General features: G+C 43.6%; 1 protein-coding gene across 5 annotated transcripts in view; it reads left to right on the top strand.

Moving 5' to 3' along the window:
- The window catches only part of magi1b (membrane associated guanylate kinase, WW and PDZ domain containing 1b), a 424,255-nt gene that overhangs the window by 161,142 nt on the left and 238,316 nt on the right, over window positions 1-24,797 (top strand). For all 5 annotated transcript variants that reach the window (XM_084316721.1, XM_084316722.1, XM_084316719.1 and 2 more), the window contains exon 2: window positions 17,915-18,031. In XM_084316721.1, the coding sequence (XP_084172847.1) occupies window positions 17,915-18,031 (117 nt within the window). The remainder of the gene's footprint in view (window positions 1-17,914; window positions 18,032-24,797) is intronic.

Here is a 24,797-nt window from a genome sequence, read left to right as displayed (position 1 = left end):
ATTGTTTGGTTATATAACGTTAGCCTCGAGCTAGGCTAACGTTACGTTAGCTACGAGCTAACTAACTTTAGCCGTGAGCTAACTAATGTTACTAATGGAAACGCTCACAGAGAAGTGACTCCACGACACCAGTTTGATTAGTGGGGAAGGGGGGTATATTGACGAGGCTTGACAACAGAGGTTCAAAGATAACTTTGTGTTCAATAACGAGACTAGAGCGTGTGTGTCAACTGCGTCTGTAACCCATAACATCCTGGTCCCTGCTGGGATGTACCAACTCCACACACCACTGTGGGGGGGTTTATATTCCCCATTCCCTTGTAACATCTCCGTTTTTTTTAAGATAACAGTTACAACATTCCTTAGTGCAAATTATTATTAATACAAGAAACCCCATAAACTTCCTTATTTAAAACCCTAATAATCTTTTCTGTGACTTTTACTTTTTGATAAGAATGTCTAGTGCTGGTTGAGCATTATGCATACTTTATGTTGGCCTTTGTCTATAATGTGGCCACAAAAATGGAAAGGTTTAAAAAAAAATGTTTGCACTAAGTTAATACTTTGACAAATGTTGCCTATATTTTTCAGTCAGTTCGGTCTTTGTGTGCAAAACATTATTAAAGGTAAACCTTTTTTTTTACCAAATAAATGAGAAGCATGTTTAAATCAGCAATGCCTCCCCTCTTGCTGTACCAAAATCTCTCCTAGCTCTAACCGTCACTGTCAAAATAATGTGCCTGATGTCAAATGGCCTCATTCTTTCAGTTTTTGCATGACTACGTCCTTGAGAATAACTGAAAAGTTGGATTATTTTTAGGATATATACTTATGTTGATGTATGGTATTTTTGGAGTGTTACATTTTTTTTAAACAAACAACGAAGGTGGTCGGATGGCGTAGCGGAGATTGCGCTCGTCACCAATGCAAGAGGCTGCAGTCTCGACTCCCGGAGTCAGCATCGCCTTGCGGCTTGGGCCGATCGTCATACTAACTCGTTTGGCTGAGTTAGCGGGAGGGAAGTCGAGGGTGGTAATCTGGCATTGTGGACAGCGACGCCTACAGGTCAGGTCTGGGCGCCTGCTCAGCGAAAGGCAGGAAATGGTGAAGGCAGCGTGACCTCCCACGCGTTACGCTTCACCAATGAGAGTCCTCGCTGCCAGGTGAGAAGAGAGCCACTGGCTGTCTCCGCATGCGTCGGAGGAAGCATGTGGTGGACTTCAGGGTTCCCTTGTACCGACCAGTAGGGGGAACATGCGCACAACAACCAGGTAGGGGAGGGGAGGAATTGGCATAACGACTAAATTGGGATGGGGAGAAAAATAGAAAATCAGGGGGAGAAAAAGAGGATACAAAATAAATAAATAAATAAAAAACGTATACCAAACCGTAAACCTAAAACCGTGATACGAACTGAACCGTCGATTTTGTGAACCGTTTCACCCCTAGTGCTCTCTAATTATCCGTTTGAAGCTTTGGGTGGGTGGCCGTCAGGCCCAACTGTTGCACCCCCCCATCACCCCCCCATCACCCCCCCATCCGTCCCCCAACCACGCCTGCGGTCTGCATCTAGCGTCTCTCCAACGCGAGTCCAATTGGAATTAGTTAATCGATTTACGAGACTATCTCCCAGAGGCCCGGTCAGACACCTGGAACGGGTCAGGCGATTTGAGTCTTGTGATTTAAGCATTTATATTTGAATAATATCATCATTGTGGCGGCATCAATGAGAGCATGAAGAGAAACGGATCACATCGGAACACACCAATTATGTATAATTCAGATTTCTGCAGGTAGAAAACAAGCTGTAAGTAGAACTTAGCTTCAGAAGCAGGTTTAAAACTAAGACAACAAGCCTAAGATGAGACGATCCACATCAAAGTTTCCATCAGAGACGGCGTGCTCTGTCATCTTCTCCACCAGGCTGGTCTGTCTGTCTCTGTCTCTGTGTGTATCCAGCAGCTTATCTCAGCCACTAAAAAGCCAAGGTGCATGTAATGTTGCACATAGGCTGACAGCAGACCAAGGACCTAAATTCTGGAATATCCTGCAAATCGATCAACGACAAATACATTTTTTTTTATTGATTTCCATCATTGTCGAGTTCTCTGGCCCTTGCCTACAACATGGAAATGCCATTGTGAACCTTCCTATGCTTCCTAACATCGTTTATATGCGTCCTAACATCCTTTATATGCGTCCTAACATCCTTTATATGCGTCCTAACATCCTTTATATGCTTCCTAACATCCTTCCTATGCTTCCTAACATCCTTTATATGCTTCCTAACATCCTTCATAATGCTTCTTAACATCCTTCCTATGCTTCCTAACATCTTTTATATGCGTCCTAACATCCTAGCTGTCAACATTGGGATTTTAAAATAAGGGAGATTATCCAGCGATGGAGGGGTGGGTGGGGTGAATGGGGGGGTTCCCCCCCATGGTGGAGTTTTTTGTCAAATCAGTTGTCTATAGTCACTTTTGGTGAGTTGTTTCTATACAATTCACGTATATGATATTTAGGTATGACACAGGACTACAAAAGCATTTAGTATAGAAATGTGTCAACAGACTAAAGCAGGGAACCATATTTGAGATAGTCACCTAGTAAAAGTGAGATAATTGACAATATCAAAACATGCTAGGGCTGTACCGAATAGTTCTGTTGTGGAATATTTAAAATGAGCCATGACAGTAAGCTGTAGAAATTGAGATTGAGTCAGTTGTTATTAAAATATAGAAACATAGTTTATTAACAGAGCTCAGGTTATAATCAGACATGCTAACATGATAATTTTGTGTCCCTGTCCTTTACAGTAAGCTAGCTGGGATAACTGTCTGAAAACAACGTGAGACCTAGCTAGATAGCTAATGGTAGCTGGAGAGTTTTAACTATCTCACCCATTAATTAAGGCTATACCATTACTAAACAGTAGCTTTTATGCTCTACTTACCACTGTATTTCTTTATTTTATCCTCCTGATCGTTTTTCTGCTCCAGATGGATAAATCCTCTTCATTTAGCTTGTTTATTATACATCGTAGGTATTGCTGGCTCAAAATTTCTTTTACGCGTGAATATTTTATTTTTTCCCCAAACACAAGTGCCATGGGGCCCCTAAGGAGGTTTCCTACTGTGCTTCAGTGATGTTGAAAGAAGAGCTGTCGAGGCTTTGCACTTGGAGCGAATGAGAGGATTTGTGTTAACAAGATAGGTCCATGTCGGGGTGGGGGGAAGGGGCAATGCCCCAGCAGCGTGTGTGCGCACGTGTCAACAACTTGCTGTAGGAGAGAAGACGGAGAGAATTTTCAGAATCGATATGTATCGAAGAATCGATATTTTTGACAACACTACCATCTAGTATAGAGGGATCGTGGTTTTTGTGTGTCCGGCGTGCAACCTGGTTGGACATTTGTGCTCTACTGAGCGCACATTTCTAGTTATACTGCAGTGCGGTAATAACTGAGGCCCAGTAGCACTTAATGGGCTCATGGTGTTAGTGTACTCTGCAGTAGTTTACGGGACCTGGTAAGCTTCTTTAAAGGCTTACACAGAGGTGAGCCTTGGCCTTCCTGACCTCAGTGGTCACGCAATACTGAGAGTTAACACACAGAGTAATTTTCTATAAACCAACCAGATGTTTGGCATGGACTTCGGGCTAGCTAGTCTTCACACCTTCTGGGTGCATATAAGAACAATATATTTAAAAGGAGTAGGGAGTCTACATTTATTTACCTTGGTCAATGGCAAAAAGAGGAGGGGCCAGATATGTCGGGGGAAGGTATTAGAGCTCTTACAAAAACCAGGAAATTGTTGTTTATTGTTTAAAAGGATCCCCATTAGCTGTCACCTACTGTAAGTGGCGAGCTAGTCTTCCTGGGGTCCACACAGAAAGACAACAGAAAACACAAAACATAACAACATGAGATACATATGACAATCACAATTAACAATGATAATCTAAAAACAATAAAACATTGTAGACATCATTATCAACATCAGAATATTTTGCTCACATATTTAAGTAGTGCATTCTCCGGTGGTATTTGAAAGACACTTTACTATTCAATTTACTTATGGTCAGTGGGCAGTTATTCCAATGATTGATGGCACGATAAACAACAGTCCTCTTTAAAGCATTTGATTTTGGACGTGGTAACATAATCTGTCCCTAATCAGCTGACCTAGTAAAATAAGAATGAACCTGACTGCATCTGAAAATGTGTTTGTATAAGAAAACGGGTTGAGACGAAAATACGGTGTTCCTGAAAAATGTAACTGTGTTGAAAACCAGCCTATTCTCTACCGTTAACCATGAGAGTTGCCGGTGCATAGTGATGGTGTTTGTTCTCATCAACCCAGCATCAACCCAGCACATTTATATTAAGGTTGTGGCTTAGCTAGTTTATGGCTCAAGCCAGGTCAAAATGCGCTTAGCGTCTTCTCCAGAGTCAGACAAGAAGATGGATACCAGTCGTCTCCTCTCCGTGCGTTCAGTAGAAAGCTATCTGGCTGCAAGCTACTGTAGCCTAGTGCCCTAGTTGAGCACAAATTAATGGAAGTGGATACAGCCCACGAGCTTAGCTGTTGGCCAAAAACACCCCTCCTGGACTTTTACACTAGGCTAGTGGTCCGTATCCGCCGCCATTAATTTGTGCTAGGCTATCTTGCTATCTTCTACTGAATGCACTGAGAGGAAATTGGTATCTATCTTCTTGTCTGATTGTGACAAAGCATTTCCCATGACATCGGGGGTGCCCCTTTTAAGTCCTAAATCATATAAGGCCTCAAAACCTCTCTCTCTCTCTCGCGCTCATCCATCTCTCTAGTTAGTCCCATCTAACAACACTTCTCAGCAGTATAAAGAAAACCGGTCTTCCTCCATCTGCCTAATTATTAGTGGAGATAGTCCTACGTCATCTCAATTCTCACAATTCATGCAAGTATGTGTTCCCCAACCTACTGTCGGCACTACCTACTACCTACTGTAGCCTACAGCACAACTCATCCTCTACTTTATGATACCTTTCCTAATTCTGTGCGTGTGTATTGTTGACACAATCTACATGGGCTGCTGCTACAGGTCAGCACTTAGCGATTGCGGAGTGCAGAGCCCCCAGCGGCGTGGACAGATAGGCCTCTCTAGGTAATCGACGTGTCCTTTAAGTGATTGCTTTCCTCTCATTTATCAATCAGCCCCATCCATTCAGGGCAATGTCAATACACACTGTCCTGCCCTGACGGATGTCTGTTCATTTTCTTTAAAGCATTGTTGACCATTGAGAGAGAGAGAGAGAGGAGAGAGAGAGAGAGAGAGAGACCATTGAGAGAGGAGAGACCATTGAGAGAGGAGAGAGAGAGAGAGAGAGAGAGAGAGAGAGAGAGAGAGAGAGAGAGAGAGAGAGAGAGAGAGAGAGAGAGAGAGAGAGAGAGAGAGGAGAGGAGAGAGAGAGAGAGAGAGAGAGAGAGAGAGAGAGAGAGAGGGAGAGAGAGAGAGAGAGAGGAGAGAGAGAGAGAGAGGAGAGGAGAGAGAGAGAGAGAGAGAGAGAGAGAGAGAGAGAGAGAGAGAGAGAGAGAGAGAGAGAGAGAGAGAGAGAGAGAGAGAGAGAGCCGACGTTAGATCAGTTCTGTCTCCGTTCTGCAGTTCATTCCATTTGTACGGTGCATAATATCTACAACCGTTTTTGGCCAAGCTCAGTTTTTACACGTGGTGTAAAAGAGAGAGAGAGATATGACAGCACAGGGCTGACGTTAGATCAGAGAGACTCAGTAGTTACTTAGCATTGATGAAGAGAATACTAACTCAGTAGTTAACATGAATGAAGAGAAGACTCAGTACTTGATGAACAGCATGGATTTTGAAGATGGGAAGCCAGTCAATACACCACTTTAACCTGGTCGCGTGAATTTTTTCCCTAACGGAGTTGCACTTCCGTGTTCGGTTGCGCAATCTGATTGGCCACTGATGTTTCTGGTCATGTGCCATCTGCGCCAATCGTGTGACGCCTGTTTAAGAGATAAGATAAGATAAGATAAGATATTCCTTTATTAATCCCCTTGGGGAAATTCGTGACACACACATACAGCTCAACGTCTCAACGTTTCTATCACTGGTTAAGCTTGGGCACTTAACTTGGTTAAGGTTAGAGTTTGTTTTAGAGCAGGGCGATAGAACACCAGCCCTTATTCCAAACTCTAACCTTAACCAACTTCGAAAGAGTCGCATAAGCTTAACCAGTGATAAACTAGGCGTTAGGTAGTTTGCAGGCTGTTAGAGGCGGAAATAGGCACAGAAACAGGCGTCACGCGATTGGCGCAGATGTCACATGACCAGAAACGTCAGTGGACATCCCATCAAATTATAGACGACAGTCTGCATTTTCGCCTCAGTAATTGCTGTGTAATTTAACACAAAATACACATGGACCTCCCTTTTTTTGGACGAGGCCATAGCCTCATGCCTCCACCATCAGTGTCCTCCTCAGGCTAAATCTAGCTAGATCTCATGGAGTGCGGTAGTGAGGTACATTACTGATTGCATTACCTAAACTGGCAAACTAGCTGGTGGGTGCTTTTGTGTGTCAGGGTGCGTATGGCACTGTGGCAGGCTCTCCCTTGGCATGTGTGTGTGTGTGTGTGGCAGGCTCTCCCTTGGCCTGTGTGTGCGTGTGGCAGGCTCCCTTGGCCTGTGTGTGTGTGTGTGTGTGTGTGTGTGTGTGTGTGTGTGTGTGTGTGTGTGTGTGTGTGGGTGTGGGTGTGGGTGGGGTGGGGGGGGCAGGCGCTCCCTTGGCCTGTGTGCTGGCTTGCGACCTGTTGTGAGGATTAGCAGTCAGTGATACGTCTGGATGGGTGAGAGCCAGTGATGGACTTCCCTCCCAGGAAGCAGGCAGAGCTTAGACAGTGGGACAGAGAGCTGACCTTGCTTCACAAGCTGCTTAGCGAGCTTTCTGTCCGCTAAGTGTTGTGCCATGTAGCTGATTAATGTCAGTTCAGCCTCCTAGGCTACGAGTTGCCTCTATGATTAGGGCCAGAGGCCCCCCCCCCCTCATAAAGATCCGATGTTGTGAGATCTTGTACGGCTGATGTCATCGTTGACGCGTACGCTGTGGCTGGATTCTGCCCACGTGCTGGGGCTGAACGATAATCAATAAGTATCATATTGTGATTGTTTCAACAAATAGTGCATATTGTGATATTAGAGGATGGTATTTCCTTGCTGCTATCAGCGGCCCTATAGCTCACTCTGTTACTTGGTTGGTCCACAAAAGCTTCCCCACCCTGTTGTGGCCATAATGTTCGCCCCTAGGAGGCTGAAATTTGGCAAGTAGGTCATGTGTGTGTGTATGGATGTGGATGCATATGTGGTTGCAGCTATTTGCGGATCTGCGCTTGTTTGTGTCATGATTAAAACTTGTATTGTAAGCAAATTAGGGCTGGGCGATATAACAATAACGATAAATATTGCGATATATTTTAATAATCGATATCGGGGAAAAAAATATATAGAAAAAAATCTATTTTTTTTTTATTTTTTATTTTTTTATACCTGCAACAGGGCAGTTTTAAAACCAGAGACAGTGGACAGACTTGTCTTTCTTGCCTGCAACTTAAAGTAATGGCTTTGCTTGTCCAAATGACAATACTGACCAAATTGAGATTTATTTTTCTCTTGTCCATTTATTTTGTTTGCTTTCTAATTTAACACTTTGATCGCCGGGGTTAAATTCATAATTTACCATCCCTCGCCAGCCCTATTTAACATGGAGAAGTTCCCCTTCTTTGCAGGGCTATAACTTTTAAAATTGTATTGCTAAATTGACATTACTATGGCCCATTCAACGTCTTATATCTATTGTTCAGGGTGTAGCAACGTTATACTTTTTCATTCACATATTCATACTAAAATACGGTCTAAAGTATAAGTATGTTTTTATCGTTTTCTGCAGCTTTCTCCAGAACTTGATTTATAGCCCTAAATGCATTATATTGATGATCAAATACAGTTTGGTAGGAATCTGTGCGAGATAAAACATTTCAAATGGACGTACTTCTAGAAGTTACTACGTATGATCTGATGATGACCGGATGGGGGGGGGGTCGTTTATAATTCCGTGGGCAACGTTATATCATTCATCTAGTGTGGGTGATATGATCATTAGAGCAGTTAGTATAGAAGACATTACAAAATAACGCTGAAACTCACCGTAGCTTCCTCTCACCGTTGGGAGATGAGCGTGGAACAGAATTTTTTCTATTATGGGATGTCGAAATATCCGATCCATTTCCAGGTTGTATAATAGTATATACGTCCAAATCATGTTGTTTATCGAGTTATTGGTAACGGATCACTATCCGTCGTGATCAGCTCGAGTCCTGGGACTATTACCGAGTGATCGGACCAAATTGAAATGAGCACCAGCTTTCACTTCCTGTTTCTTCCCTGGGCGCTCCGCCGATCGGCCACCAGATGGCGCTCTTGAACCGTTAGAGAGTTGATAGGGGCTCACCAGTACATCTCATGTAGAGCCATATGGAATCCGCGATCACGGAATCGCGGACGGAATCGCGGAATTGAGCAATAAAAATGGAATCGACTATAAAAAAAATATTAATACATTTTTTTTTATTTATTTATTTTTTTTTATACTTTTTTTTTTTTTTTTATGTTGTGGGACTTGTACAGCACTTTGTTCAACTTTGTCAGTGCTGTAAAGTTTAAACCTTTTTAAATCTTAGACAAACAAAACACTTTGCTTTCATGAAATATTGTAAGCAGTCATTTGAGGCTTCATAAAAGCAGCACAATGAACACAAATCTGTCAGTGCCGAGTCCGACCTCATCTTAAATAACAAACGGCATTGCTTGTTGTAGTTAACAAAGAGAGGCAGAGTTGATTTTGCAAAAATATATATACCTTTTTATTTAAATTTTTTTTAATAATCGAATTTTATTTTCATATTCGAATGAAATAAATGAATGAAGCTTCGAAGTATTTAAGACAGCCCTATTAAATGGACTGTTATATCTTATTAAATTGTGGACATTTATTCATTCCCACTTATTAGACACTATTTCTGATGGTAAAAAAAAATCTGAAATATTAAAACGGAAAAAACGGAATTTGGAAAAAAATTTAATGGAATTTGGAAAAAAATAAAACGGATTTCATATGGCTCTAATCTCATGTCTCCGGGGGAGAAATATGATTTCGATCACAGATTTTTGAAATATTGATATCAAAGACGCTGTCCAGCGTCTTCGGCAGAATGAGCATGGCGGGGAATGACGTGTTCCAGCGTCAACAGCGATTAAAGTGTTTAAATACAGTTTTAAACCGTCTGTACACAGTAGGCTATGTGTGCTAGGCATAACAAAAAATATTGTTTGTTTCCGGTTGCCGACCGACCCTGCCGATTTAGGTGCGACCCAATATATGTTATGAGTTTAAAAAAAAATATTTTAATAAAGTTTCATAGAAATCTTAGTCAAACCTTTAGTATTATGGATATTAAACATGCTGGCAGAGTACATGCATCCATGTTGTTGTGAACATTTTAATTAAATAAAGAAATTCCCTATCCATAGTCGCCGTGGGAAAGAATAAAATAAAAAAATAAAATAAAATAAATTCCCTACCTACCCATGCCTTAACTGACAACCAACAGGAAACAAACTATATTTTTTTTTATGCCCTAGCAGAGCTAGACTCCAGTCACGAGTCACGGTGCACATGTGCGGTGGTTTGTCCACCAAAAAAGCGCCAAAAGATGGAAAAGAAACTAGCAGAGCCAGAACTGTTCAACTCCCCTGGAGCCACAGCCAGCAGAGAAGCCGGTTTACTTTCGCTTTTAAACCAGCTGCAGCCTGAGAACTGGAGTGTGAGGGGATGTAACACTAAAGATGGCGGCAACGACAAAGAATTGCTGCAAAATAAACATCTGTTGTTAATTATTATTTTTTTTTTTTTTTTTTTTTTTTTTTTTTTTTACTTATAACAATTTTGATAATTATCGATATCGAGTGATATGATAACATTATCATATCGTTATCGCGATATCATTTTTTGCCATATCGCCCAGCCCTAAAGCAAATTATTTAAATTATCATGATGTGATCTTTTTCAGGGCCAGATCTGCTCTAACCTGTTAACAATGGTCACTGTGTAGCTGCTCTAACCTGTTAACATGGTCACTGTGTAGCTGCTCTAACCTGTTAACATGGTCACTGTGTAGCTGCTCTAACCTGTTAACATGGTCACTGTGTAGCTGCTCTAACCTGTTAACATGGTCACTGTGTAGTAGAAGTGTCCCTGAAGCCTGTTTTTGGGATTCAAACTTCGCCAGGGTTTTTCGAACGGACATTTGAACCATAGTTTTTAATCATGCAAAAAATTTGCTCCTAAATCATTTATCTGGTTCAGTACTGTCGAGTCTTGACTTTAGGCACATGGCGCACATTTACTCGTATAACGTAGCGCATTATGCACATATTGCTGCGGTTATTAAGAGTAGTAGTACCTACTTACAGGTCACGGGAGGCTTCAATAACGTGTGGATGATAATCCATTTTGTGAATGTATTTGTTTTAAACATCTTTGTTGGCAGACGGCTCCTGCTATCTTAACGTTAGCCAGCTAAACGTGCATAGCTTAATTAACGTGCATAACATACCTGTGAAACGTTAAGTAACTTGTGCTCCGCTGGGAAAGTTCAGCATCACTGCATACACTTGGTTTAATCCAAATGTCCATTCGGAAACGTTGTATTATGAAATAAGACGGGTGAGTGTGAGTAACTCAACTCTCTCTTTTTTGCATGATTGATTAATTTCCTGATAATGTATATGACTGTGACCCCTCCTCATCTCGACTAGACTGTGTTGTTGTGTCTGTGTTCGCACGTGACTTTCAAAGGATTGTAAACACAACATAATACTCTGATATATATCACATTCTGATATATATTTTGTGTAAAATAAAATAAAGAATTTTTAAACGAAAGGTGAAAAATAACAAAAAATATTTAAGCGGAGATTCAAATATATTAATTAAGATTTGAATGCCAACGTAACAAACGAAGGTCTGACCGTTCAAACGTTTGGGCTCAGCCCTACTGTGTAGCTGCTCTAACCTGTTAACATGGTCACTGTGTACTGTAGTAGGGGTGTGGACATTTCTCGATTCTAAGATGCATCGATCGCGATGCGGACGTGGACGATTCTGCATCGATGCAGTGACGGAACATAATAGATTATTATAGCCTACTAACGTAAACAACATATTTGTTGGCAGACAGCTCCTCAGGGAGCGAAATTAACTTTTTCACTCACCGGCCAGTGGCGGGTAGATGGGAAGAATCTACCCGCCAAGCATATTTCTTACCTGCCAACTTTTTTTTGATAACATTTTTTTTTATTATTATTTTATATAATTTTTTTTATTTTTAATAAAATATATATATTATATAATCATACTTGTGATTGTGTTATCTGCGAGACATCGCCACCTCGCTGTCTGCAAACTAGAGCTGCCGCGATAACCGCATTACCGCGGTATCGCTGTTGCATCACGCTCACCGCAGAGTTAGGCTGAATACCGCGTCACCGCTGTTTTTTATCATAATAATAAAGTTGGCTTGCGGCTTGCGGCTCTGCAGATATACCCTACTCGGTTCCAAGCGACCCTATTGGTCCAGCCTGGCTCTGCGGCTCTGCAGATACCCCCTACTCGACGCGTCACACTTTGTAGCCTCTGAACGAAAACAGAACGCCGCCATCTTTACTGCCTCGCTAAGGATGTATTTCATTCAGGATTTGTTTGCGACAGAACCAAGTGCAATAAACAAAAAAGAATGGATTCACTGTGTATTCTGCCTTATTTATTGATGAAACAAAACCGACATCAACCCAATTTACCACCGAGCGGAGAGTTTAGTGTCACAACAAGATCGCTGATGTGTTAAGTTTGTTGTTGTTATCCGATATACACGAGAGGTAACGTTAAACCCGGGTTTGCTTGGTAGAATACACAATGAGAGGTAACGTTAGCTTTGGCAGAATAGACGCAACGAGAGTCTGGTTAATGTTGTTATTGATTGATTGATTGAAACTGTGTTAAACTCTGGCTTGCTGCAAGCCCTCGGACATCTATGCCCACGGAGCTTTCAGTGTACACAAGCGAGCGGCGGCGGCCCCGCCTGCATCCCCATTCCCCAAACGGAGTAGTACCTGGCTGCAGTGGAAAAGGAACTAAGTACCAGGTGCCTAAAGCGGGTCGAGTCGAGTAGGTAATATGCAGTGGAAAAGCGCCATTAGACTAGAGGCAGGCTATAAGAGTAGACTACTAAAAGAAAATAAAAATTCATTCAAACTTTATTTTTTTTTATGCGCACTGTGCGGTAATTACCGCGGCGGTAGGAAATATTTCGCAAATTCGTGCGGTAAGGAAAATATCAATACCGCGGCAGCTCTACTGCAAACAGCTCCACTGTCTGTGTGTATACTCGAGTGGCCTCCAGCTCCAGCAAGGATTCTCCGGCGCTGCAGCTGGACCCTAAACACTACATTCAGCATGCAAAAGGATTCTCCTGAGCTACAGCTGGACCCTATTCAGCAGCGCTCACTCATGCGATGTAAGCCAGGAACTCGAATACGCATGTTGTTGTAGGACATTGATGTCAGGAGCTATCTGTAGCTACTGCTGGATGGCGTTGGGACAACGCCTCAGTGAACTATTTAGTTTACTGCGACATTTCGTAGTGACTAGTGAGCTACCTAGCCAACGGAGGTATTATGCACTGGACTATTGCTGGAGCATTTGTTGATGTCGGGAGCTATCCGTAGCTAGCCGGCTGGATAACGTTACACAATGCCTCATGTATTAAACTAAGTGAATAGTTGACTGGGTCATTTTGTAACGGTAGCTAACGTTATCTCACGAAGGTCCCACACTGACTAGACTAACGTCACGGTGACTGTCGGAGGCAATAGCCTCTGTTTACATGCAGGCATACAGAAACAGGTGGGGAGAGGTAGGAGCAGCAGCAGTGCGCAGTGCGCTGCATGTCTGTGCTGAGACAGCGAGTGAGAACTCCGCTAAAGAATTGGATCATGATTTTCGGTTTTCACATGACCATTTGATTGCCTGCCACACGGCGGTCAGACCTCTCAGTGGGAGGCGCCAAACGTAAAAACTGAGCGCCAATGGCGGGTGGCGCTCTCTAGTTTCGGTCCCTGCAGCTCCTGCTATGTTAATGTTAGCAATAGGGATGCCCCGATCATGTTTTTTGCCACCGATACCGATCACCGATCGTCTTGAGCCATATCGGCCGATACCGATCCGATACCGATCGTTTTTGATTAAAAATAGTTTTTTTAAATTATTTTATATAATTATTATAATTTTTTTTATAAAATATATATATTATATAATTAGACTTGTACTTGTATTATCTGCGAGACATCGCCACCACGCAACAAGTCAAAATGCTCGCTATCTGCAAACAGCTCCACTGTCTGTGTGTACTCTAGTAGCCTCCAGCTACGGCCAGGATTCTCCGGCGCTGCAGCTGGACCCTAGTATTGGTATAAATCACATTCAGCAAGCCCTCAGCTCGAATATGCACTGAATCAATGTTATAAGACATTGATATCAGGAGCTATCTGTAGCTACTGCTAGCCGGCTAGATAACGTTAAGACAGCGCCTCAGTGAACTATTTAGAGCTAACGTGAGCTAACGTGAGCTACCGAATCAACGGAGGTAACTTATCATGCACTCGACTATTGCTGGAGCATTTGTTGATATCAGCAGCTATCAGTAGCTAGCCAGCTAGATAACGTTAAACAATGCCTCATGTAGTCACTGGGTCATTTAGTTTAAACAGTAACGTTAGGTAGGTAGGTAGCCAACGTTAGCTCACGTCGCCACCAGACTATAGCAGACTGCGAGGCTCTTGTTTACATGAGTGCGGGAGGGGCTGTGGAGGAGGAGGCGCCGTACGCTGCAAGCAGCTCTGTGAGAGAGAAGTCAGCAGTGACTGAGATCTCCGCTAAGAATTGGATCATGTTTTTCGATCGGTTTTGACGATCGGCGAAAATAAAGCATTATCACCGATCACCGATCGCATATTTATACTGATTATCGGCCGATAACCGATAATGGCTGATCGATCGGGGCATCGCAAGCTAAGCATGCATAGCACAGTCTATTCTAAAAGTATCGATGCTAGTAAAATGGCGTATTGAACCGTTTTTAACAGCTGGGTATTGAGATGCTTTTCTAGTATCGGTGTATCATGCGACACTAGTAAAGACATTTATTTTGACATTTTTATTCATGAACTTTCTAAATAGTTAATTTATCTGACTGCTTGTATTAATTGATGAAAAAGTAGCCATGTGCCATAATATAGATTATACAATTGAGGATGTAATACATTATTGTGCTGCATCATAGAATCGAATTGTGGACAGCTGGATCGTAATCGAATCGTGAGGCCAGTGAAGATTCACAGCTCTACTGTGTAGCTGCTCTAACCTGTTAACAATAACATGGTCACTGTGTAGCACAGTGTTTCACAAAGTGTCGGCAGAGGCATGACAGGGGGGGCCTTGAGATAAAAAAAAATATATAGATTTTTTTTTTTTTTTTTTTATTACAGAAAATTATCACTAAAGTGCTATCTGTTGCAGCTGCACTGTTCTCCATGAAAATACCATATTTGGATAAGTTTGACCATTTCTCAAAATCTGAAAATCATTATTTAATAAAACACAGAAAAGGATCACCAAGTTACTCTGGATAAAAAAAAAACTTTACAGACAACATTGAGACAAAGCTTCCTGACACATCTCCATCCAAACTCTTGGAATAACTCATTGAAATCTCATCTGATACCACCTGGAAAGCTAGTTTCAGAGTGTGGTGCTGAGTATCTCATGATGCAGCAGTTAAGGTGTTGATACCATTCAGCACCACATATCTGTGTGAAGCTGGCTTTTCATCCATGACAGCTCTGAAAACAAAATATAGGGCCAAGTTGAGCCTTGAGGATGACACGCGTGTTGCCTTGTCAAAGACCGACAGCAATAAAGACTGTTTGCTTATTTCCTATGTTTGTTTTGTAAATTCCCAGTCACTGAGTGAAGATCTGCTGTTTTGCAAATATGTCAAAAACAGAGCGACAGCTGATGAGCTCTTCAAAATTATTGACAGTTACCTGACAGAACATGGACTGAAATGGGAGAACTGTGTGGGCTTTTGCTCTGACGGTGCGCAGGCCATGGCAGGGAAAAGGAGGGGGCTACAGGGCAGGCGCTCATCAAGGGGGTCTCGCCAAACGCGCAATGGACGCACTGTAAATTCACAGAGAGGCGCCAGCGTCAAGACAGCTTAGCCCTGAGCTGAATGAGGTTTTGACAGAAGTTATAAACGTGGTACATTTCATCAAAACCCGACCCCTGAAAGCGTGCCTGTTCTCTGCGCTGTGTGAGGAGATGGGAGCTGACCATTCTGCAGTGCTGTTTCACAGCGAGGCAAGGTGGCTCTCGCAAGGGAAGGTGTTGTCAATTTGAAAGGTCACGATATTGGTGTTATTTCAATTAATTTAAACATGGCCCATTTCATGACTATTTTGTTGGGGCGAGGGGGGGGGGGGGGGGGGCCCAAAATATTTTGGTCCGCCAAAGGGGGGCCTGACAGAAAAAGTTTGAGAAGCACTGGTGTAGCATGTTAACATGGGCACTGGAATGAAATGCAGTGGCACATATGCATTGCTCAGATAGGTGGCATGTCTCAAGTATGAGTGTGTATTGAGTGTGTGTGCACTTGTGTTTGTGTGTGTAGTCTAGACCTGTAGTCAAGACCTATGTTGACATGATAATTGTTAGTGTATTGTCTCCTTTTCTGTTTATTTGTGCCACGGAATATATTATTCCTCTCTCTCTCTCTCTCTCTCTCTCTCTCTCTCTCTCTCTCTCTCTCTCTCTCTCTCTCTCTCTCTCTCTCTCTCTCTCTCTCTCTCTCTCTCTCTCTCTCTCTCTCTCTCTCTCTCTCTCTCTCAGTGCAGAATCATACTCTGTACTACTATGCTAACAATCTCAGTCATCTTATTAAAGCCCTGCTTGCTTTATTTACTAGTACACACACACACACACACACACACACACACACACACACACACACACACACACTCTGTTTCCATGGAAACATAATTCAGGGCCTTTTATTCGTTGGACTCGTTGTTTGCCCAAGATGGCCAGAAACGGTCTCGGCAACCATTCAAAGATTGTAGATGGATTGCATGTATGATAATTAATGAGTCAACAATGTGCAAACATCCAGATTGAATCATGGAATGGGGGGGGGGCTTCCGTAAGGAGACAATCAGTAAATTAAGGAGATTATGTTCTTTTAATATCTTGGACAATGGTATTGTAAAAAATCCACACATTTGCATGGATCCATGACGGTATACCTTCATATACACACACACTCACACACACACACACACACACACTCAAACGCACTCACTCACTCGCACACTCACTCACTCACTCACTCACTCACTCACTCACTCACTCACTCACTCACTCACTCACTCACTCACTCACTCACTCACTCACTCACTCACTCACTCACTCACTCACTCACTCACACACACACTCTGTTTCCATGGAAACAGAATTCAGGGCCTTTTATTCGTTGGACTCGTTGTTTGCCCAAGATGGCCAGAAACGGTCTCGGCAACCATTCAAAGATTGTAGATGGATTGCATGTATGATAATTAATGAGTCAAGAATGTGCAAACATTCCAGATTGAATCATGGAATGGGGGGGGGGGGGGGGCTTCCGTAAGGAGACAATCAGTAAATTAAGGAGATTATGTTCTTTTAATATCTTGGACAATGGTATTGTAAAAAATCCACACATTTGCTTGGATCCATGACGGTATACCTTCATATACACACACACACACACACACACACACACACACACGCTCACTCGCTCACTCGCTCACTCGCACACTCGCACACTCACTCGCACACTCACTCACTCACTCACTCACTCGCACACTCGCACACTCACTCACTCGCACACTCACTCGCACACTCACTCGCACACTCACTCACTCGCACACTCGCTCACTCACTTACTCACTCACTCACTCACTCACTCACTCACTCACTCACTCACTCACTCACTCACTCACTCACTCACTCACTCACTCACTCACTCACTCACACGCACTTTATAGCCTTGCTGCACCTCAGCAGCCTAATGTGTGTCTGCGGTCCAGATGGCCTAGCAGTGGGAGGGGGCTGATCCATTGTGCCAGGCAGAGCGCTAGCTAGTGGAGGTCTGGCTGGCCGGCCATGGTCTGCCTGGAGTGACAATGGAAGGTGTGCAATTCACTGTTAACCACACAACTTGCAGCGATTCACTGTTAACCACACAACTCGCAGCGATTCACTGTTACCCACACAACTCGCAGCGATTCACTGTTACCCACACAACTCTCAGCGATTCACTGTTAACCACACAACTCGCAGCGATTCACTGTTACCCACACAACTCTCAGCGATTCACTGTTACCCACACAACTCGCAGCGATTCACTGTTACCCACACAACTCGCAGCGATTCACTGTTACCCACACAACTCTCAGCGATTCACTGTTACCCACACAACTCGCAGCGATTCACTGTTACCCACACAACTCGCAGCGATTCACTGTTACCCACACAACTCGCAGCGATTCACTGGTTTTGACTCCCATTTCCAACTTCAACTTAGTTTTTTGTTTTGTTGTTCTATCTGCCGGTTTTACCGTTTTGACTGTGAAGTGGGATAGAGCGCTGTTGCGACGTGGTGTTAATCACGTGTCTTCCTGTTGATCTCCTCTCTCTCGACAGGAAACAAGTTGAATAAGGACCTGAAACAGTACCTGAGCCAGCGCTTCCAGAAGTCGTCGGCTGACCACGAGCTGCAGCAGACCATCAGGGACAACCTCTACCGCCACGCCGTGCCTTGTGAGTCCGGCTGTCTTTGTCTTTGTTCTTCTGTCCTCGGCCTCTCTTCCTGGCTGCGTCTCTCGATGTTTCTTCCACCGTTTTCTCTCTTGCTTGGTCGCATCCAAACTCCCTTGTTGATACTTAGCCTTCGCTTTCGGGCCTTCTTCAATGTGAATTCCCGCAGGCCTGCATTTTAGCACAGAACTGATGTTTATTTTCTAGATGCACTGGGGAAAGATGCACCTGCATCAATAACAGGCCTTTTGGTTACTTGCGAGCAACATGCTTTCTCAGGAAAGGCCCGATTGGGCAGCGATGTAAGTGTTATCCATCGATTGGCTGTAGATTAGATTAGATTAAATGTATTGTCATTATACAGCACAAGTACAGTACAACGGAAATAAGAGTGCAAATGTAACAGTATAGTGCAATAGTAATCTACAATGTACAGGTGATTAAACTGGGTACAAAATATACAAATCAGTGCTACTGAGTGTAGTAAGTGTAGTACTGTATAATTATGTACAGTGATATAGGTATAAAGACACTAGTCATACTGGCCAGCAGCGTCACGTATCTACAGATATGTAAAAGGTTATGTGCAGGTAGGTACAGACAGGTGTGGATAGATGTATATCGTGAGAATAAATATATATATATGGTATATACAGCATTATTGTACATGCTAGGATACAGAGCTATGGGTATAGCTGTGGCTGACTCCCTTGAGGAGAACACGCACACCGAGACATGAAGCCTGATTCGTCCTTGACTGAGTAGAGCACGACCTGGTCATCTTTTAGATATGGCATGATCAGACCGGTCTGGTGGGTTGCCAGGTTTAATTGCTCTGTATCCCACACACTCTCTGTTTCTGTTTTGTCGCACGTCTTTACTTCCGTGGACCTTCTAGTACGAGTTGATTCGGGGGGCAGCCGCTCTCTGCCTTGCTCATCCAATTAGTATTTTTCCCAATTGGCCTATCTCAAAACATCGCCCATCTTTTCTCGATCCTCCATTTACAACCGTCGCTTCCCTCTGACAAACGACGAGCGACAGTTGTGATTGGATGATCGAGCAGAGGAGGGCGGAGTTTGAAACGGGTCAATACTGTCTGGTTAGACGAGGCCGGTGTCTGTGAGGTCGATGGGGTAGTAGTCTCTTCCTCCGCTCAGATCGATGGCGCTGGTGATTAAACGCAGTACGTCTTGATCAAAATCCCCACACCCTCTTATCCTTCCCTCCGTCTCTCCTGCCAGGACCAGCTGGCTCGTACTCCAGGAATGGAGGACTGCGATTATTCATTCTCTTACTACAGATATATAGTGAAGATCTAAAGGCATATTTGTGTTTTGATGTTGCGTATTTTCCGTGGTAAAGGCTGCCGCACGAAGCACCGAAGGGCGATGTTTGAAGAGTCTCGCGTTTCCTCCGCTAAAAGAACAAGCCCCAAAAGACACAGTCAGTCCTAAAGAGACATGATAGAAGAGCCTTTAACATCAGCATTAAGACACGTCTCAGCCTTTCTGTGGGACATTGTGACAGCACAGTAATGGATGTGATACGTACTCCCCTTGGATGGATGGATGGATGGATGGATGGATGGATGATGTCCTTTCATGTTTTCTTTTTCCCTAGTCCCTTGTGATGAGTACATACCATTTGATAGGCCAATCAGAGAGACGGAACATGATCTCACAGGCAAAGAGAGAATCACAAGTAGAAGAGAGAAGCCCCACTAGGACTGTGTGTTGCCGCATAGTGGGGAGAGGAATCATTTACCATCATTTACAACTCATACTACCACTATCATTTTAGAGGAATCATACAGGACACTACATGGGGCCATGTGCTCATACTACCAGTATCATTTTAGTCTACGCAGCAACTTCCCCATCTACATCAAATGTCATTCCTACTGTATTGCCTATATCACTACCTACTATTCTAATTAGGGATGGGTACCTTTCACATTTGAACCAATATGGTACCGGTACCGGTACCTGTGAATCGATACCGATACCCAACGGTACCTTTTTTCGGTACTTTAGTCTCAGTTGTAAAAAAAAATCCAAACTTCAAATAACTACACTTTCGACCGTTTTCGGCTTGCCATTGCCCCGACTGCTTTGTTGTTGAATCAAGTCAAATCCTAGGTAAGCGTATATTGTGCGTGTGAACGTTGACATGAAAAGAAAAAAGGTAAAAAAGAAATAAAAAATTTGTAATTTTTTTTTTTACGGTATCATGTGAATCGGTACTCGGTAGTACCGACGTGTTTCGGTAAGTACCTTTAAAAGTACCGAAATCGGTACCCATCCCTAATTCTAATATGCAATCCAGTTCAACACGAACAATGTTACTGACCCTTAGCTGCCAGAGTTGTACCCTTCCTGCTGTACAGAACATGTAAGTCGCTTTGATAAAAGTGCTCTCTCTGGTACAGTCTGGTGTAGTCTCTCTCTGGTACAGTCTCTCTCTGGTACAGTCTCTCTCTGGTACAGTCTCTCTCTGGTGCAGTCTCTCTCTGGTACAGTCTCTCTCTGGTACAGTCTCTCTCTGGTACAGTCTCTCTCTGGTACAGTCTCTCTCTGGTACAGTCTCTGGTACAGTCTCTCTCTGGTACAGTCTCTCTCTGGTACAGTCTCTCTCTGGTACAGTCTCTCTCTGGTACAGTCTCTGGTTCAGTCTCTCTCTGGTACAGTCTCTGGTACAGTCTCTCTCTGGTACAGTCTCTCTCTGGTACAGTCTCTCTCTGGTACAGTCTCTGGTACAGTCTCTCTCTGGTACAGTCTCTCTCTGGTACAGTCTCTGGTTCAGTCTCTATCGTTGGTCTCTCTGGTATGTAGCCCACCTAGTCTTTTTGAACCCCCTCCATTCGTGAATACATTTTTATATGAATAAGAATATTCACACAAAGGGCTGCTCTTGCAGACAGTTTGAAATGATTCCAAATACAGCTTAAGCTTCCCTAACAAGTAATTGCACGCCTCACCCGATCCCCAAATTCACACTAACCAGTTCTCTGGTAATTACTTTCGACTCCCTGGCATCTCAGCGACTTGCATTTTTTTTCCAAAAACCTCAAGATTTAGTACTTTTTATGGCAGTGGTTTCTGAATTGAAAGGGGACCTCTCTGACCTCCCCTAGCCGTGCCTGTGTGCCTAATGATTCTCATCAGTCGGCGTTCCAATTAGTTTATTCATGATCCTCACACGCAAATTGCTATCTGTATTCCAGAGGCTTTTTCCACAGGAGTCTTATATCGGCATCGCCCTCATAGCCGTACGTCCACCAGATACTGGTGGCTACTGGGAGTTTCACCATAACGGCGGCGCGGTGGTTAGGGGTGGGACAATACATCGATCCAGATCGATATATCGATCTATTATCAATTATCAAATGGGATCGATGCAACGTAAAAAGATCGATTCATATTGCGATACTGTTATTTTGAAAATCCCCTCGTGAGCATATCCGCCCGGCTGGCTGCAACAACAACAGTAGCTCAGCACAGCTCAGCGTGAAAGAAAAACGAACCGAAAACAGTGAACAGGAGGTTTATTTGTATTAAAAACAATATATTGTTTTTCATTTAAATGTCTGGAAGAGATCCAAAATAAAAATGTCAAATGATATTTCCATTGCCTTTTTTGTTGTTGATTTAAATGTTACTGATTGTGTTAAATGGGCATATAATATTGTCTCATATCGATCGCAGGCACCTGAATCGAATCGTATCGTATCGTGGCAGACTTTGTGATATCGGAAAATATCGTATCGTTGCCCAAAGAATCAATATCATATCGTATCGTGATGAAACTGGTGATTCCCACCCCGGCCCTAGCGGTGGTGTAGTGGTTAACACTGTCGCCTCACAGGCACAGCAAGAAGGTCCAGGGTTCGATTCCGGCTTGGGAACCAGGTTTGCGCGTTGCCAGGTACCCAGGTGGGACTCCCAGGCCTTTCTGTGTGGAGTTTGCATCTTCTTTCCCGCCCCCCCCCCCCCCGATAAGAGAAACCCAATGAAGGCGGCTGGGTGGCGCAGCGGACAAGGCACTCGTCACCAACGCAAGAGACACTGGTATCGAATCCAGCTGTCAGCGTTGCTTCCGGCTTGGCCGGCCGTCATACTGGCTCGATTGGCAGAGTCAGCGGGAGGGAAGCCGGTGGGTGGGTCTGGGTCGTTGTGGACAGCGACTCCTACAGTTCGGTCGGGGCGCCTGCACAGCGAGGGAAGGATCTAAGAGAGTCCGCGCTGCCAGGTGAAACAAAGTTACAAACAAAGTTTGTACGAGGAAGTCAGAGGTAAGCGACAGCTGTGATTGGAGGATCAAGAAAAGAGGGCAGGGTTTTGAGACAGGTCCAATGCATGTGTGTGTTTAGTTTATTCGGATCCCCATTAGGCTAATTAGCCATTGCCACAGGCATATGCTACTATTACTGGGGTCCACACAAATCAATACAATACAATAAAATCAATACAATACAATCAATACAATACAATAAAACAATACAATACACCTCAATAAAACATACAAATATTATATAATAAAATATCTAAGTTCACCAATCACACATACCCATCTACTCAATCATGTTTCAAGGCATATATGTTCACTTAAAGATAATATATGTTTCCCTTGGGGAAATTCTGGCATCATAGCAGCATGGGGGAGGGGGAGGGGAGGTACAGGTAGTAAAAACAAGCAGTGTAAACAATATAACGCGTCAATATAATTAACTATCTAACTAACTGAAATATACAGTATCACATAAGGTGCAGTATGCATAAGGTAGTGTTATTGTCCTTTTTAGGTTCCTAGTAGTTGGATGCCTGGCAGCAGTCCCTGCCCACTGTTGTGGAGCCTGATGGCCGCTGGTATGAAGGACTGGGGGGGGGGGTATGAGTCTGTGACTGAACGTGCTTCTCATCTTGACTAGCTCGTCGTAGAGGGGGTGGGAGGGATTATCCAGGATAGCAGCCATCTTCCTTCTCATCCCCCTCCCTGCCACCACCTCTAGTCTGACCAGCTCGACTCCCACCATGGAGCTAGCCTTCCTCACCAGCTTGTTGAGTTTGTTGGTGTCCCTCGAGTTGGTGTAGCCCCCCCAGCATGCCACAGCATAGAAGAGGATGCTGGCCACTACAGACTGGTAGAATGACTGCAGCAGTCTATTGCAAACATTGAAGGACCTGAGTCTCCTCAGGAAGAACAGCCTGCTCTGTCCCTTCCTGTAGAGGGCCTCTGTGTTGTCCAAGCAGTCCAGTTTATTGTTCAGGTGTACCCCAAGGAACTTACAGTAGAAGCCCTCAAGAATCACGTCCCCACTGCCACTCATCTACCACTCCAATGTCACTTTAGAACTCACTCAGGTGTTAATTTTCGGGGGCTGGTACTTAAGTTAAGTGCTTCCCCAGGGAGGGGGTTGGGGGCTACTCCCCTCAGACCCCCAAGATAATTTTTATATGGGCAGTCTGACTTGGCGTACTGACCATATATTAGTGTTGCAATGCATGATAAATAAACAGTGAAAAAATCTAAAATCGGATGGGGCTGGGACATTTGGGACGAATAAAAATGTAAGAAGAAAATCTCCCCAGCCGGTGGGTGAGCAGTGGAGGTGTGAAATCTGGCCCGGTCCAGAACAATAGGAGTCACAAAATCAGAGTGGTGGAGTAGTGGCAGAGTAGCAGTAAATGCTTGACTTCTAAGGGCTTCTACTGTATATGACTCCACCACCTCCACCTCCTCCCCTCGGCAGGGTTTCCGTTAGAATTTTTTTTTGCAGGTCTGAGTGTCCGGTAGATTTCAATCTACCGGACAAATGGGATAAATTCCGGTCAGAGTTTATTGAGCTTAAAAACAATTGATATGCCTATATAAAGAATGACATCATCAAGGCATTTATAATATTTTAACTTAAAACTAGGCTACTTTTGCGTATATACAGTCATTAATATATTCCAAATAAAATAAGTCCCTCGAGACTTCGTGCTGCTGCCGACTTGAGGTGTCGGTGGGCAGTCTGCCCGACCTTAATAAACAGCAGTCTGTTATAATCACATTTTTATGAGCTAACGAATTCCGTTATATTGGACATTTATATTAATTATATCAAGCGAAGAACTGAACATTATCGTGGGTTTGCGTGATTTATATCTCCACCTCCCAACGACTTGGTGCTGGTCATAATGTCCGGTGAAAATAATTCCCTCTAAACACAATTTGATTATTTGAATTGTATTAAAATAGGCTAAAATTAAATAGCCTATGCGATGAACAAAACAATCATTTGTTTCATCGTTGCTTCACCAAGCAGCCGGTCTAATAATGACATTCTGTTGTCAGCGCGAGCTGGCTGCTGATATATTTACGTGAAGCATGGAGCAGCAGTGTTTTTAGGTCCGGTCTGGAAACCGCTCAGCAGCGCCCCCACCCAACAGCTGAATTGCCAATGGCTGAATTGGAGTACTGCACCCTGCCGGCCGGCAGATGGATGCTTCTCGCAAATATATCAGCAGCCAGCTCGCGCTGACAAGACAATGTCATTATTAGACCGGCTGCTTAATGATTGTTTGTTTCGTTCATCGCATAGGCTATTTAATTTTAGCCTATTTTAATACAATTCAAATAATCTAATTGTGTTTAGAGGGAATTATTTTCACCGGACATTATGACCGGAGAGATTAAATATGTCGGACTTCAACAGATTTTGCCGGTCAAAAACCGGTAATTACCGGCTAACGGAAACGCTGCCCCTCGGATTGTGATGGGAATC

The sequence above is a fragment of the Notolepis coatsorum genome, assembly GCF_963971535.1.
Source record: "Notolepis coatsorum genome assembly, chromosome: 6".
NCBI classification, from domain to species: domain Eukaryota; kingdom Metazoa; phylum Chordata; class Actinopteri; order Aulopiformes; family Paralepididae; genus Notolepis; species Notolepis coatsorum.
Note: the sequence above shows the minus strand (reverse complement) of the source record. Positions and strands in the feature narration are given on the sequence as shown.